This window comes from Chlamydotis macqueenii, chromosome 5 (genome assembly GCF_036417535.1).
Source record: "Chlamydotis macqueenii isolate bChlMac1 chromosome 5, bChlMac1.mat, whole genome shotgun sequence".
Classification (NCBI taxonomy): Eukaryota; Metazoa; Chordata; class Aves; order Otidiformes; family Otididae; genus Chlamydotis; species Chlamydotis macqueenii.
Window position 1 is genome coordinate 70,866,044 of NC_141560.1, and position 15,336 is coordinate 70,881,379.

The window sequence follows — 15,336 nt, forward strand, 5'->3', positions numbered from 1 at the left end:
GAAGCTCCTGGAGTTGGGAGGTGTGAGGGAAACCCTCTGGGGTCAGATATCTGGAGAACTTTCCTTGGACAGGCTCAGTATCTTGTGGAAAGGCAGCAAAAGTGCCTTTTTTTTTTTCTTTTTCTTTTTCTTCTTTGAACCTGGGTCCCACCCCTGGGAGTTGGGATGAAGACAGGTTTTCCGATAGCTTTTGTGGTGGACGTTTGCCAAAGGCATCGTGTGATTTGTGGCGTGGTCTCTTTGGCCAAGAGCAAGGAGGCAGAGAGGCGGGGAGCACTCACCCCCTGGCAGAAGGGTTTCAGGCGGTGTTGCGGGGTCACAAGTGGCTGAGGAGTGGGTGCTTGTAGAAAAGGTGCCTCAGCAGAGCCACGGTGGTGAAGTGTTGGGAGCAGGCTCCAGCAGAAGTCCTCAATGATGAGCAAGGGACGCAAGAACCCATGGCCATCAGTGAGCTCTACCTGCGCCGTCCTCTTCTCACCACGATGCTAGCCTGGCCACAACATCGCATGTCCCTGCTCCGGGTGCATCCTTCCGTAGGAAGAGCTCTCGCAGGAGAGGACCGCCACCGACGTCCCCAAGTCCCCAAGCTCTGCCACCAAGGCACGTGGCGCACAAAGGGTTAAGCGTCTCACCAAGGAATGGCTACCCAGGTTTTTTCCCCTGTAGCCAAAGTTCCTAAGGGAGAGATCCCCCCCTTCGCACACGCCCTGGCCGTTTGGCAGAATTCCTGGCTGGATTTTATTTCTGCCGATTTGCTTCTCTTGGTATGAAAGGGATTTGCAGGGGGGAGAGCCGCAATTGGCCGGGGTTGGGCTGAAACCCCCCGGTCTGGGGTTTTTTTTTGCGGTTCAACGGCTGACCTTTCCCCGGCGCGTGGTCCGCAGACGGGGGGAGGTGAGGGTCAGGGTCTTCTCCTGGCCAAGGGCCGTGGTGGTTTGACGTGGAGCCGCGGGGTCTTTCAGGAAGGGGGCCGTCTCGGTTATCCGAGCTGGGGGCAGTGGGGGGAGCCGGGCCTTCTCTTCCACTTTCTTGGCAGCGTCGTTGGCACCGAGGGCTGGCACCGACCCCGGAGGGCTGCAGACTCCCACTCGGAGAGACAGATAAAGCCAGCACTTTCTGTCAACAAAACCCAGCCCAGCTTCCCCAGAACAGGAGAGGGGAGGAGGAGAAAGGAGAGGGAAGTCCACCGCTGGGAGAGGAGGAGGGCTCCTGCGGGGTCGGGAGCGGATCCGGAGCTGTGGTGGCAGCGGCAGAGAAATTCCAGTGCCTCGAGCAAAGCGGAGGCAAGGGTCTGAAGGGAAGGAAACCGCAGCGGCCGCTCTCTCTCGTGGCCTCGCCGTCGGTCCCGGCGAGGCCAGCGGCTCTTGCGGCTTCGCTGACGAAGCTATTGCAGGCCACCTCGGTGCCAAGCTGGGTGGTGGTTGGGCAAGATCTGGCTCTCTTGCTCCGTAGAGCCATGTGTCTCGCATCGCTCAGGCCTGACCCCGTCATCTCCCTTCTTCTCCCACGTGTCCTGAGCCCGGCCCCGGGAAGCCTGTGTGTCCCACAGCGAGAGCGTGGCTTGGGAATGGCTGTGTCCACCTTCCCACGTGGTGTCACCACCCTGGCTCGTCCCACACACCACGTCTCCATCTGGTTTGCGTTGGGATGCAGATGGGTATGGACAGGTGGCAGTCCTTAAACTGAAGGATCTGCTGATCTTCTCAGATCCGTTTCTTGACTCTGCAAAGGCCTGGTGGTGTTTCTGACCTGCAAAGCAAGAGCCTTTGAGGTCCTCCTCATGGCTCATGCTTCCACCTCCTCTCCCCTCGCAGGCCACGACATTAATGGAGCTCTGGAACCATCGAACATCGACACTAGCATCCTGGAAGAGTACATCAGCAAGGAGGACTCACCGGAGATGTAAGTGCTTCCCTTGCTCCGCAACAGGAGCACTGTTCACTGTTGTTTTCTGGGGAGGGATGGTGAGCCATTTCCAACCCTGCAATTTGAGGAATTGTTTAGGAATCGTTGTGCACCCTGGCTGCTCCCCTGTCTCTCCCAGAGTCCTCCTTGGTTGCTCTTTGCTCCCTCGCTCATTTCCAGTTCTTCCTCCTGTCTCCTCCTGGCCTTTGAATTTCCCCCAGCTCTTCTGTCCTCTCTCTTCCCCCTCCTGAGGGCACCACAAAAGACGTTTCCTCCGCTTAAGGAGTGGGAAAACAAGCACCAGCAGCCCAGCGTGAAAGACTGAAAGGGTCTCCCCTTGCGCGCCGGTATCGGCAAAGAGGCGGGAGCAGAGCAGGATGGCGGCTGGGGTGACCCGGGCGGCGGGGTGGGAGCAGGATCTCGGGGGCTTCCCCGTGTGAGTCCATAAGCCGAGGCACAGCGAGCAGATCCCGCCGTCTCCTGCTGCCTTCGCCAACTTTGAGGTTGGTGTCCCGGGCGCTCCCGCCCTTGACAGCTCCGCGGGTGGGTTTTGCACCCTTGGGGTTGCGTCAGTGCCACCAACCCCAGTGAGTGACCTGCCTCCCTGTACGCTCCTGCTCGTGCCACCACAACGCCGCCTGCCTCGTGATTTTCTGGGTGTCCCACAGCACCCACAGCTCCGTCCCCGTCGCTGCGTGGCTGGGGAGGGAAGGGCTGGGCAGAAGGTGCCACCTACCTGTCCCTCTGCTGAGGTTGTCCCCTTCTTTCTCTCAGCTGTTTCCCTGACATCCCTGCTTCAACCAGCTATGCGCACCCCCAGCCCTCCAGCTCAGCTACCATCAACGCGCCTCTTGCCAACTCCATCGCCAATGTGACCAACCCCGCTTCCAGCGGTTCCCTCCACATTCCTCCCCCGGGCGGCCAGATCCCCATCCGGCATGGTCCTCTCCTGGCCAACCCTTGCGGACCCGGTTACGGTGCTCACCTCAACTGCAATAACAACAATGGCATGGTGGTGCCCAAGGGCTACCTTGGTGGCCACTGCCTAAACAACGTGGTCCCTCCAATCAAATCGGAGCCCAAGGCCTCCTACGCACCTGGGTAAGTGGGGCTGGGGTGGCAGAAGAAGGGCAAATGGTGGGACAGGTGCTCCTCCAGGTTGGTAGGGCCTGAACCGCTGGTAGTGTCCGTCTGGGTTAAGCCCTTGCTTCACGGAGAGGTGCTTTTTTTGTAAGTGTGGATCCTGAAGTTTCCTGAGAGGTTGTTTGGTAGGTCGTGTCTACACGCATCGCGTTAGAGAGGATCGGTAACATCCGCCACGTCTTCAGGTGCTGGTAGAACCATCGATGCTGGGTGACCAGGGTATGTGATGGGAGAATATTGTAGCATTGTGGGTTTTTTTAAGAAGGAAGAGAGACAGGCTAAAATTTTCCAGCCCTGGTGAAGGGGAAGAGGATGACCACGTTTTACTACTGCTGATGGACTCAACTGGACAGTTAGTGCTGGGAGGAGAATAGATGTGGTTCCTGCTCTCCGGGATGGCAGGAGGGGAACGATCCTGGCAGGATGGGAGAGCATCTGCAGTGGTCAAAGGGGCCAGACAGAGACCATGTCATCAGAGAGCACTTTGGCAGGTGTGGCATGCCGAGAAGGTATGGCCCTATGGTGGTGTCTGGGACAGCAGCTTGCGTGCGTCAAGCTTTACTCCCTGGAGACCCAAAGGGAAGAACACACCTGGTCTGTTCCTCCTCCTCCTGCACCTCTCTGGTCCATGCTGCTCTCCCCTGAAATGAGAAGATGATCTGAAGGTGGCCAGACGAAAATCAAAGCATGCAGCAGTGTGTTCATCATCAGTTGGCCATAGTCGTACCACGAGGAGCTGTGCCGTGGTCCAACCAAGTGTAAGTGATGGGTGGCCCTGATGCGCTCTCTGCACAGCCAGTCTCTCCAGTGGAGATGGTGGATGTCAGGGACAAGGAGGCCAGGATGGCCCCAGGACTGCTCATCTCTGCGGACCCTGTCTGGATTTTCTCCCTCTGCCTTGTGCCCTCTAGTGTCGCCAGCAAGTACGGCGTGGCGATTCCCGCCTTCGGCGCGCCAAACTGATGGTTCAGGCACAATGCAGCTCCATTGGGACGGCTTTGGCCCTTTGGATGAACTTGGAAAGATCTTCCAGAAAGAGATCAGCTAAACAAAATCTGCCTTTATTTTATTCCCAGACCAGGAAGTTCTCCCTTGCTACGTGCAGCTTAGGGGGAACCATGCCCAAAAGAACGATGTGATGCCTGGTCATGGCCCTGTTTTCTGCAAGCATCTGGCGTTCTCCAGGATATGGGAGGTCGTGAGTGAGGACTACAGCTCACTATTAGAGGTGGAGACCTTGGTTTGGATTTTCCTGGAGGAACAACGTCTCAAGCGTTAGATACCAACAAACCCTTCCCTTGGGCTGGGCACATCCACACTGTGTGAATCCTGCAGTGCCCACCTTTCTGCTGCAAGACCTTTTCCAGCCTCCAGGATTCCTTGAATTGTCCCGGATCCTTTTGTTATTGGCCAAAACTTGGCTTGCTGAAGCACGAATCCTGATAAATTTGTAGGAAATATGGTATGAAGTCATGGCCAGGAGCCTGGAAATAAGGCTGGTGATGGACGCTCCAGACCAAGCGTAGGAGGGGAGCGGTGGAAGGGCGTTACAGGTGAAGGTGGAGGATGAGGGAAGTATGGTGAGGGCTCTTTGGGGTTACCCTGCCTCATCCCTCTCCAGCTACTGCTCCGTACCACTTGCCATGGAGAACACATTTACTGGTTCTTGGGCTCCTCTGGTGCAGGAAGGTCCTGCTAGGTGTCCTGGTTCGCAGCTCTAGTTGTGGAGCAGAGTTTGAGAGGCGCATGCGTAAGTCTACGGCACCCCTAAGGGCCTCACTTGCTTTTTGGCCAGCTTTCATCCAAGAAGTACTGGTTTATCTGGGATTATTTTGCAGCTTTTTTTTTCCGTGCAACTGATCTCCAAAGTCAAGTTGCTAGAGAAGAACTCATGTCTGAGATGGGAAAAGCCTTTCCTTGTGCACCGGGATGGTGGAAATTTTACCTTGGCCTGAAGACGTGTGAGGCCCAAGCTTCTGCTGCGATGGGGCTGGTCCTCGGTCCTGCCATCCCCGAGCTGTGGGTGTGCTGGAGAAGGCAGCTGAGAGCTCCCCCTTTTTAATTTGGTGGGATTCTGGCCATTGGGGCGGGGTAGAGCCAGGGTGGGACAGCCGGCTGCTGTGGTGGTGCTCAGGCTCGTACAGGTCGCCAGGCAGAATCCATCCCGTGGGCTTCCCTTTGGGGAATCGGATCCCGGGCCCCAGCCCAGTTTCCCCAGTGCCTCCAGTTTGGCCGGGGTGAAGCGCACAGTCTTTCTCCAGGGAACAGAGAAGCTGGAGCTGGAAGAATTTAGACTCGGGATGACGGGGATCTGCTGTGGGTGCAGCTGGGCTTTCCAGTTGGAGCCTGGAGAACGATTTGGTCAAACTGGACCTATTGGTTGGGCTGGAAACTGGTTTAAAATGACCTTCCCTTCTCTTTCCCCGTGCAGCACTTTACCGGACTCTCCCCCCGACTCCGGATCAGAAGCCTACTCCCCTCAGCAGGTGAATGGTAAGTGAGAGAGAGAGGGGGGAAAAAAAAAAAAAATAATAATAATCCCAACCCCAGCATCCTCCCCCTCTTTGTTTTGTGAAAGTGGTTGGCTCTGAAATCTTTATCAGACGGGAGAAAACAGGCGGCTGCGGTACGTGGGGAGATTATCGGTCAGTAAATATCCCTAGACTTTCGCCTATTGTTCGGCTGCCGGTCTGCGCGAGGGGGGAGAGCCAGCGGGAGAGGGAACGGGAGGAGAAGGCGAGGGGAGACCCCGCTTCTGCGGGGAGAGATCTGCCGGCGTCCCCGGGCCGGGTGGGATGCGGAGCCCGCGAGCCTCCTCGTCCTGCCCCCTGCCTCCGAGCGAAAGGGGAGCGGGGTGAGAGCGCGACCCTGCGATGGAGCTCGGCGCGGGGAGACGGAGATGAACCCACCGTTCAGCAGTAAGTGCCTTCCCGGCCTTTCCCTCCTCTCCAGTGGGACCAACTGGTCCCAGGGGTCTTCTGCTCCCCTGCAAAGGGCAGGCAGAGCTGGGACCCCCCGGGTGCAGGCAGGGTCGCTGCCGGCCCCTCCTGACTGCCCCTGGGGAAGCCACCCAGTGGGATTTGGTTCCTCCGGTGACCTTCACCACTCTTTGGTGGAAGGAACTCCTTGGTGAGGAGGGAAAGTTGCTGCTGGTCTCCCTTCCCCCTCGGCAGCGGCGGCACCCTCTTCCCCAGACTCCAGCCCAGTCCTCACCAGGAACAGCGCCTGCTCTTTTTTTTTTTTTTTTTTTTTTTTTTTTTTTTTTGATGGAAGAGGTCAAGAGTTCTGTTTATCTTGCTAAAAAAAATCCCTGGAATTCCTCCTGGCCCTTCCTTAAATATAACAAAGAGGCCGGGTTGTTCGTCGTGGAGAGAGCTGCTTTGAGGCGCTGGCGGAGCCGCGGCACCTCGGCTTGGGGAGCAGAGGAGGCTCCACAGAGCGCCCGCGAAGGAGCTCCTTCCTCGCTGGGGAACGATCGGATTCCCAGGTTGTTGGAAGTCGTATCCGTCGGCTGGGCTGTGCCAAAGCTGCCTGGCCGGCTGTGGCGTTGAGCCGTGCTGGTCTTTGCCCCAGGTTCCGCCGGGGGAGGTTGGGTGCTTGTCAGGATGGCGGGAGCGGAGCTGGGTCGGGGGGATGTTGTGCCCTGTACCGTCGTGACCTGCTGAAGGGCTCAGTCCCAGGGATGTCACTTGTCAGCCCCGGCCGTTGTGTGAAAACAAGGCTACTCGTTGGTCCTGATCTCCAAAACTCCTGAGGATGGAGACCTCCCCTCCTCCCTGGAGCTCCAGTGCCTGGGAGATCCTGGCAGGTGGTTCCAGAAGGGAGCAGAATGGGTGGAAGCAGCCCTACCCTGGTGGCAGCCTTCAGGAGGAGGGCTCGGCGTGAATAGATTTCAGACCTCGCAGTGGGAGGAGTTTTCCCATTCCTTGTCAAGCGCGTCGGCTTCGTTAGTCAACCGGGGACTGGTTGTTCTGGGACCAAAGTCCACCCAGGGCAGTGTCTGGCTCAGGGCTGGCTGGTGGCACCTGCTGTGGGGACCAGCCTGGCAAAGACCCACCAGCAACCTTCCCCGCTGTCCCCCTTCGCATCCCCATAGTCCCTACCAGGCTTGGCCGGTCCCTGGAGCTGCTCCAATGCTGCCAAAGCTGACTGTTCCCAGAAAGTCAGAAATCATGTCTGAGATGAGCTCCGAGCCTGTTCAGGTCTTGCCAGCGCACTGACTTTCTCGCCAATGCGTGTGTTTTTCTTCAGTGAGATCATGATCTGGTTGGAGATGTCCCTGCTCCTTGCAGGGGTTTGGACTGGATGGGCTTTGAAGGTCCCTTCCAACCCTAACCGTTCTATGATCCTACAATTTATATTCTTTCCTTTGGTTGAGTCACTGATTTCTACTCATTCTCGAGGCACGTTGGGTGAGGTTCAACCACGTTGCTTTACTTTAAACACTTCCCTTTCTGCTCCTGGCCTCCAGAAATGTTCTGGTTCTGGTTAAAGCCCTCAGCAACTGGCGTTGCGTTGAGCTCACGGCGAGCTGGAGGCCCAAGCAGCTGCAGAAAGGGAGATGGATTTGCATGCCCTTCCACACACCAGGCGTTGGGTTTGCTGGTGATGTAGTCAAATCAGCCCTGGTCGTGGTATCCAGGTGCAAATAGAGGAGGAGAAAGACAGGGTCGCATTTGAGGGTCCCTTTTTGTTTATTTAAATTCAGAGATCAAAGTCTCCTCCTGGTCTGAATTTAAAAAACACCCAAGCGAATGCCCACACAGAAGTCCTTGCTGGTGATGCTGATGAGCTGGAGTTGTTCAGATTGTTTGTGTCTCTTCTTCTCTGTAGTTCTTCCCATGCCTGGTTCTGCTCTCGTTGGAGAAGAGCACGGCCAGTGTCCTTGTGTGGTAGGCCTCCATCACAGTGACAAGCCTTCTCTGGTGCCTCTGGCCCAAGCTGGTTGTGGGCATCCTTGGGGCTGTAGAGGGGAGCAGGCAACGTGCCAAGCTGGGACCCCGAGCTCTCAGCTGAGAGGTGGGGTGGATCCCACCCCTGGCTTCTCAAGGCTTTGTCAGTGGGTGAGAGTCTGGTTTCTGGGCAGGGCGCTGTGGCCTGCAGCGACAAGAAGCTCTGGCATCATGAAGTGTGTCGTCATTGCGTATTGCTGGCCACTTTCCTTGGGTCGAGAATGAGTAAAATCAGGCAAAGTTCAGGTGCTTTGTTTCCAGCTCCGCGTTTCCAGGTGCAGGCTTCAGACACTGTTGGTGGCTGGTGGGCCTTTGCTTCTTTGGTCTGTGCAGTTCCTCCGTGCTTCAGGAATGCTGGGGTTGCGGGAGTCTTCCCTGTTGTCCCTCAGCCTTGAGGACCTGGTTGCTCTTTGAGTTTGGATTCTTTGGACTTCAAGATGCTAGGCCTTGCCTGCTTCTTTCGTGCTTACCCCTTCCATCCCCACCTCTTCTCTGAAGATGTACAGTACAAGACACCCAGTTTCATTGCGTTGCGTGTCCCACTATCGGCTGGCCAGCCAGGACCCTGCTGCGTCCTTGCTCTGGATGTCCCACTTGGCCAGGCTGCATCTGAAGTTGGCAGCCTTGAGAAAGGAAGCGCTGCTCTGGTGCTCATGTGGGGGAAGGCTGGAGGTGTCTGTGGGGTGCTGGGACCCTTGAGGAACCTGGGAGGAGAAGTCAGTGCGGGGCAAGATGGCCATTGCAAGGTAGATGGGGGGACGCAGCCATGCTGAAGTGAGGCAGAAGAGGCAGGGAGCTATGGGACCGTGGAGAGAACCAGGACTAGGGTGGTTCTGGAGAAGAGGAGCGCTGTGTCTGTGCTAGACCTGGGCTTAGGACGCACAGCTGGTCTAACAACTGTTACTCTTCCTCTCTTTCCAGATCCTCACCTCCTCCGGACCATGACCCCCGAAAACATGTGCCACATGACTCCCCCTTCTCGCCTGGAGCACCCTCCTCCGCCGCCTCCGCCCCCACCCCCCCACCTTCAGGGTCCCCCGCCGCCGCCGCCGCCCCCCCACCCGCACCAGCACAACCCTCACTACCCCGGTTTGCAGCGGGACGTCTACATGAAGGCCGAGCCCCTGATGCCGCCGTACGGCGTCGGGCAGGGCATGGCGCCCGCCGACCTCCACCACGCGCAGCAGTCCCAGATGCTGCACCAGCTACTCCAGCAACACGGAGCGGAGTAAGACCTCTGGGGCTTTCTGGTCTTATTTGTGTGATTTGGGGAACGGGGCGGGGGGTGAGGGAACGGGAGCCGGAGGCTTGTGGGATGCATGAGCACCGGTAATTTTTGACTGGGTTTAACTGCACGGTGGGAAGCGTGCCGTGGTTCTGTGGGAGCCAGCTGGGAAAGCGTCGAGGTGAAGATGACCCACGGGCCAGACAAGAGGAAAGTCAAGGTGTGGCTCGGTGCACGGACGGCACAGAGCTTGGCAGACGCAGGACGGGTGGGCAGAGCCTTGGGGGAGGAGATGGTGATGGTCCTGGCAGAGCCTGTGGCTCCCAACATGAAGGTTTTGGATTTTACGTGAGATCATCCCAGCTTTTCCCTGGTCATGGTGCCATGGGGCTGTTACCTCCCCGCCTCCTGCTTGTCCCGCTCAGCCCCGGCTTCCCCGCCGCTCTCCGCAGCCTCCCGGTGCACCCCGCCAAGAAGCGGAAACACTCCGAGTCGCCCCCCAACACCCTCAACGCGCAGATGCTCAACGGGCTGATAAAGCAGGAGCCAGGTATGGGGTCCGTGCCGCTCAACCCTGACAGAGTCCAAACGCCTCCCTGGCACCAGCCGGGAGCGCTTTCGCCAGGTACGTGGGTTTTTTGCCCCCTCCTTTTCCCCTTCCCTCAATACCCCTGGCACGCGAACCCCCGCTGCAAGCCTGGGCACCGCGCTGGGCCAGGAGGCTTGGGAGGAGGGCACGCGGGCACCCTGGAGGTGCCAACCTGGGCTCATCCTGGCTGGGTCCCCAGGAGGATAGCGGGGCGGTGAGCTCATCCTGGCCCAGATCGCGTGCCCGCGGCGGTGCCCCGGCAGTCGGGAGGCGATGCCAGGCGCTTCCCCGTGCTCCCACCTAGCCGGATGCTCCATCGGAGTGACTGGAATTGGTGTTTTCTCCTCGCCGCAGGCCTGATCCAGGATAACGACAGCTTGAACGGCTCCTACCTGGACCCCAACTACCAGTCCATAAAGTGGCAGCCGCATCAGCAGAACAAGTGGGCGACTCTGTACGATGCCAACTACAAAGAGCTGTGAGTAATTCATCCGCCTTTCTTGGTGGGAAGGGACTGGGACCGGGGGGATCGTACTCAAAGATGGGACAAGGATCTTCCTAGGCGCCCCGTTGTCCTCTCCCATCACCTGCTGATCCCCACTGATGGAGGAGGAAGAAATGGGGCTGGTGCCATAAGAGCCGGCAGAAGGTCCATCGGCAGCTTAGGTGGTGGCCCAGCGGCCACCCGCACCTTGGTCTGCCGTGGAGGGTTGTCTGGGCAAATCCAGCCTTGGTTTGGACCAGGCTTAAAATCCTGGATTTTAAAATAAGCGTTAGGATTTCCTAGACGATGCATAGCATGGATGGCTGGAGGTGATCTAGAGCCACTTCAGCACGACTTGAGAGCAGAAAGGAGCCTGAGGAGGAGGAGTGGGAGTGGCTGATGGGCAGAGGAGGAAAGGAGGAGGGAAGGGGTTGAGGAAAGCTGGGAAGCCAGGAGACGGCAGAGAGGCAGGGGAGAGGAAAGCTGGGGTGGCCGAGGCGGGTGGGCGGCTGGTGGGAAGGTGGGTTGGTGGGGCTGGGAGCTGGGAGGAGAAGGTGGAGGACAAGCTGCCCAGCGCAAGACGGAGCGCTCAGGAGGAAAACCGCTCCGGATCCTCCCTGCATTCCTCGGAGGTGACAGAGAGCTGGCAAGCAGCAGGCTGGGTTCCAGGAACCGCTCGCCCGGCAAACGAACCCCCCCGTTTCCCCTCCTCCTCCGGTGGCTGGTGGGGGTTCTTCTGGGGGACACGGAGGAGGGGGTGCTGTGTTGTCGGCGACACCGCATAACCCAAGGTTTTCATCACAATTTGCATGGATGCCGCTCAGGATGGCAGCCAAGGACCTCGGATCTGTGACATGCAGGGCGAGCCCCCAGCCCTTCTGCGCGCAGATCTGCTCAGCCAGTCCTTGTGCCACCTTTAACTGGGACCTGGTGGTGGCCGGGGCACGCCGCGTTGGCCGTTCCCCTCGGGAAAGGTGACTCTTGGAGTTGGTTGCTGCTTTGGTGACCAAAGGCTGTGTTTGTGGCTGTTTCCCCCAGGAAAGGGAATAATTCGGGAAGGCGGTTACTGCTGTTTTACTGAAGGATTTCCGTAAAGGAAGCATCTCCCACCTTCAGGTGGAACATCAGCTCCTCCTGGGAACTTGTGAGCTGCTCTGAAATCCAGTTTTGCAGCCTTGCTGCTGCTTTCCACCATCCAGTTTGCTTCCCCGTAGGCTGGGGGACGGAGGAAGCTGACCATCTCACTGAGCACGCAGGGGCCGTGGTCCCCGGTTCCCGCTTTCCCGCGCAGGGCAGCGTTCCCAGTTGGCTCCCAGCTCCTCCGAGCGCTGTCTGGCCGCGTCATCTCCATCGCTTGGGTTTCAACCGGGGCCTGGGCGTCACCGGGCGGTTGTGACGCTGCTGGCTTCCCACCTGGCAAAGGCACCTTCGGCTTTTGCTGTTGTTGCTTCTCCCAGACTCCGTTTTCGGGCCGGTACTCCCGCCAGCCGTGACCCTCGGTATCTTTCCCCCGTGCCGAAGGGCTCGTGAGGAGCGGAGGCACCAGGAGAGGTGACCTCCCCTTCTCTACCTCAGGACAACGCCTGGCCACAGCCTGCCAGTCCCCGGAGCGGCCTCTCTGCGTGTCATGGGAGCAGACCTTTCACACGGCCTCGCTTTTCTCTTCGACATAATGAATCCCTCTTTTTTTTTTTTTTTCCTTTTTTTCTTTTTTTTTCCTTCCACCTCGCTGTTTACCCGCGCTGGGTAAACGGTTTCCGACCCAGAACACGTCACAGCTCTTCCAGCTCGTCACCGACCGCTTGCAGGTCTTACGCTCCCCGCTCCTGCACCCCGACGTCGTCCAGGCAGAGCCGAACCACGCGATATTTTCTTCTGGGGTGCCGCAAACCCCGGCTTTTAACTTCTGCAAACCCAGCCCTGCCGCGTCCTTTGGATCGGCACTCGGGATCGCTTGCCCAATACCTGCTTTTAGGATTTAGGGTGAAAGCCAGAGCAAACCTACTTCTGCGGCATTTAGGTCATCGTCCCGTTGTGTAACGGATAAATTCCTTTTACCTGACTTCATGTAGATTTTGGGAACCCACGTGCGGTTTGTTGTGGCACTGGATTTGGCTGGAATTAAGGGTTGAGGTCAAGGGTTAATCGATTAGGTTTTTTGTTGTGGACTGCCTCAGCGGATTCTTCTTCTTCTCCATGAGAAACTCCAAAAAATATCTGTCTTCCCTTCCTCCTAGAATGGCATTTTTTAGGTTGACCGCTTTGTGTTTTGGTGGGTAGGAGCCTTCTCTTTCCTTCCTGCCTTTTTTTTCCCCCCTGTGATCCAGGTGCCCACACCTATTCCCAGCCCCAGGAATTTGAATCGTCTGATTTTTTTCCCACTCTTGTTCTTAAGGAAAGAGACCAGGACGGGAGGTTAAGGATGGAGACCGAGCTTTTGGGATGCCCTGAGCCCATAGGTCCTTACCCCACCGTGGTGTTTCTCACCAGTGAAGAGCCTGTCGGTGTTTTAACAGTCATTGCCGCTGAAGGTTGACTTCTCCAAAGCCGTCCCTGCTCCCAGCCTCCGTGGAGGGGAATTTTCCAGCTTTGTAGTGCTTCCTCCTGTTCTGCCTCAGGAAAAATGAGCCCAGTTACTGCTGCAAAGAGAGAACCCGCGCTGCTGCTGCGTCTGGGCACAACGCTTTCTGTTGGGCTAGTGGGATAATTGCTTTGTCAGCACTTTATTTGATGTATTTTTGAACCTATACAGAATGGTTTATGCTGGTGGATTTTCTGTTCCGTGCTAAGTATCATCTCACGGGGCGAAAAATACAATTAAACGCTCTCCGGTGTTCTCCTCCTCTTGCACACACAAAATTAGGTGCCATCATAGGATCATTCAGGTTGGAGAAGACCCCTAAGATCATCAAGCCCGCTAGTAAGCATCGCTGTTGGCTGCTGTGGTTTGGGGTGGTCGATAGCCCTGTGAGAGCTTGTTCCGGCTTCCGTCAGCGTGGAGCAGGGGCCCTTCAACCGTTTCTCCTTTCTTGGAGCCGGGCTCCTTCTCAGGCATTGCTGTCACTTGAGGAGATGGGGATCCGGATTAATCCTGCGGTTCCTGAGGAGCTTTTCTGCCTTCGAAGAGCCCTGTACGGTGAAGTTTGTGGGGTGAATGGCACCCAGGTGGGCGTGGAGAAGCAGGGCAGCCCTCTCTGCCGGGAGAAGAGCAACGGGACGCCGGGCTCGTGGGAACATCACAGGTTTAGTTTCGACACGGACTTCCCAGAAGTCGGCTGGGTTGAGGCAACGGAGGGACGGGAGGAAGGCTTGCTGCGTGGATTCGACTGGAGACGCCTGAAAAATCTGTGTCTTGGCTTGCAGAGCTTGCAGTCTCAGGCTTAGCTCATGCAGGGTGAGGAATCCGCGCTGGTTGAAGGAAACCGAAGTCTCTGGATTAGTTTTACGGATGAAATGTTTCTTCTTGGCCTTTTGCACTGGTTTTTGTGGTTTCGGGCTCACCGGACCTTCAGAAGGGTTAGCTGGTTTCCAGCAGCGGTGCCGAAGAGGCCTGGAAGCAGGCGGTTCAGTAATTTACTCCTGGGAGCAGGAGTCATCCGTCTCCCTGACAGCCTGCTGCGATAAATGCCAGCAGGCTCCCTCCTCCCGCGCCCCGATTGTTTACGGGTTGAGGCGAGGCAGCTGGCGAAGGCTCGTGCGGCGCTCAACATTTCCTGGGAACGGGGCTGGCGCCGTTCTCGTCCCACCGCACGCTCACCTCTGAAGCTCAGGGCTGGGGGATAAACCTCAACGTTCAGGCTTGCGTTCCGTGGTTGGAAGAAACGTCCCCGCGCAGCAGCACCAAACCTGGATCTCAGCAAGGGCACGGAGACCAGTGTGGCGTGGCCCAGTCCTGGTTGGGTGTGGTTTGGGTTGGGGTGGCACGGTGTGTTGGAAGGAAGGAGGGGAGAAATGGTGATTTTTCTTCCAGAGAGGAAACAGTTGAGGCGTGTGAGCATCCCTCTGACAATCCCGCTCTCGGCCACAGCTCCCTGCGCGGTTCCCTTTTTTGTCCGAGGCACGTTTCTCCTCTCCCTTAAAGATGAAGGGGAGGTTGGGTTGTTTTGTTTGTGTTTTTTTTTTATAAGCATCACTGGAGTCCTTACGGTGCCTCGGGCGGTGATGTCCCCGCACCACGTGGCAGCAGGGGAGGGGGTTTGCTGCTTCCACGTGGGATTTACCACGGGAGAGTATAAAAGCACCGGAGTAGGAGATGCAGGGGGTACCCCGCCCTGCGCACTGGCTGCGGTGGGAGGCGAGCTGAGAGCCGGAGGTGATGGGCCGAGGAGATTCACGGCCTCGCTGGTACCTGGAAAGCGGCTCCTCGCCTCCGATCTACCCCAGGGCGGGGATCCCGCTTTGGGGAACGACACCGGTCGCGGCCGTTGGGAAAAAACAGAGCAAAGCAGCCTCTGGGAACGGGACTCCGAGGTATTTCTAGAAGATGGAGGAAGAGGAGCCTGGCTGTCTCTCCTCTCTCAACACATGCGTTTGGCAGCGTCGGTTTGAGTGACGGTAACCAGAGCGTGGTTTGGAAACGCCCGTGGTTGGGAGGTTCAGTCAGTCCCTCCCTCCCCTCTGCTTGCTCTGCTAAAAAATAAACGGGTCTGCTAAAAAATAAGCAGTGTCTGCTCGGGGGTCCCGGGCAGCCAGAGGCAGAGCCTTGGTGGAGCAGTTGGGAAGGGGTGAGCGCGGAGGGTGCTCAGGCCAGCCCCAAACCACGGCTCCCCGTCGAGAAGAGCCGGCCGGAGAAGCCGTGGCTGAGGCTGGGAGGAGGGCGCGAGCGGAGGGGAATTCCTCTCGTGCTTCTGAGCTAAGGTAGCGCTCTGCTCCCGCCGTCTGGTTTGTGTTCGGGGCATGGCTGGCAGCCCCGGGTCCCTGGGGTGCAGGAGATGAGGAGCCGCTCGCCGTCGTCCCAGCGTTATTGATGGCTGCCTGGAAACTCCCGCGGGTTTCATCCGCGTGCACCCCGCGTGCGCGTGGGGGGAGGATGGCTTTC

General features: G+C 57.9%; 1 protein-coding gene across 4 annotated transcripts in view; it reads left to right on the forward strand.

The window, feature by feature from the left end:
• The window catches only part of MYRF (myelin regulatory factor), a 43,728-nt gene that overhangs the window by 16,923 nt on the left and 11,469 nt on the right, over positions 1 to 15,336 (forward strand). For 3 of the 4 annotated variants that reach the window (XM_086749714.1, XM_086749717.1, XM_086749716.1), the window contains exons 2-7: positions 1,815 to 1,902; positions 2,680 to 3,006; positions 5,480 to 5,541; positions 8,922 to 9,228; positions 9,678 to 9,850; positions 10,169 to 10,292. In XM_086749714.1, the coding sequence (XP_086605840.1) occupies positions 1,815 to 1,902; positions 2,680 to 3,006; positions 5,480 to 5,541; positions 8,922 to 9,228; positions 9,678 to 9,850; positions 10,169 to 10,292 (1,081 nt within the window). The remainder of the gene's footprint in view (positions 1 to 1,814; positions 1,903 to 2,679; positions 3,007 to 5,479; positions 5,542 to 8,921; positions 9,229 to 9,677; positions 9,851 to 10,168; positions 10,293 to 15,336) is intronic. The other variant, XM_086749715.1, reaches the window with a different exon arrangement.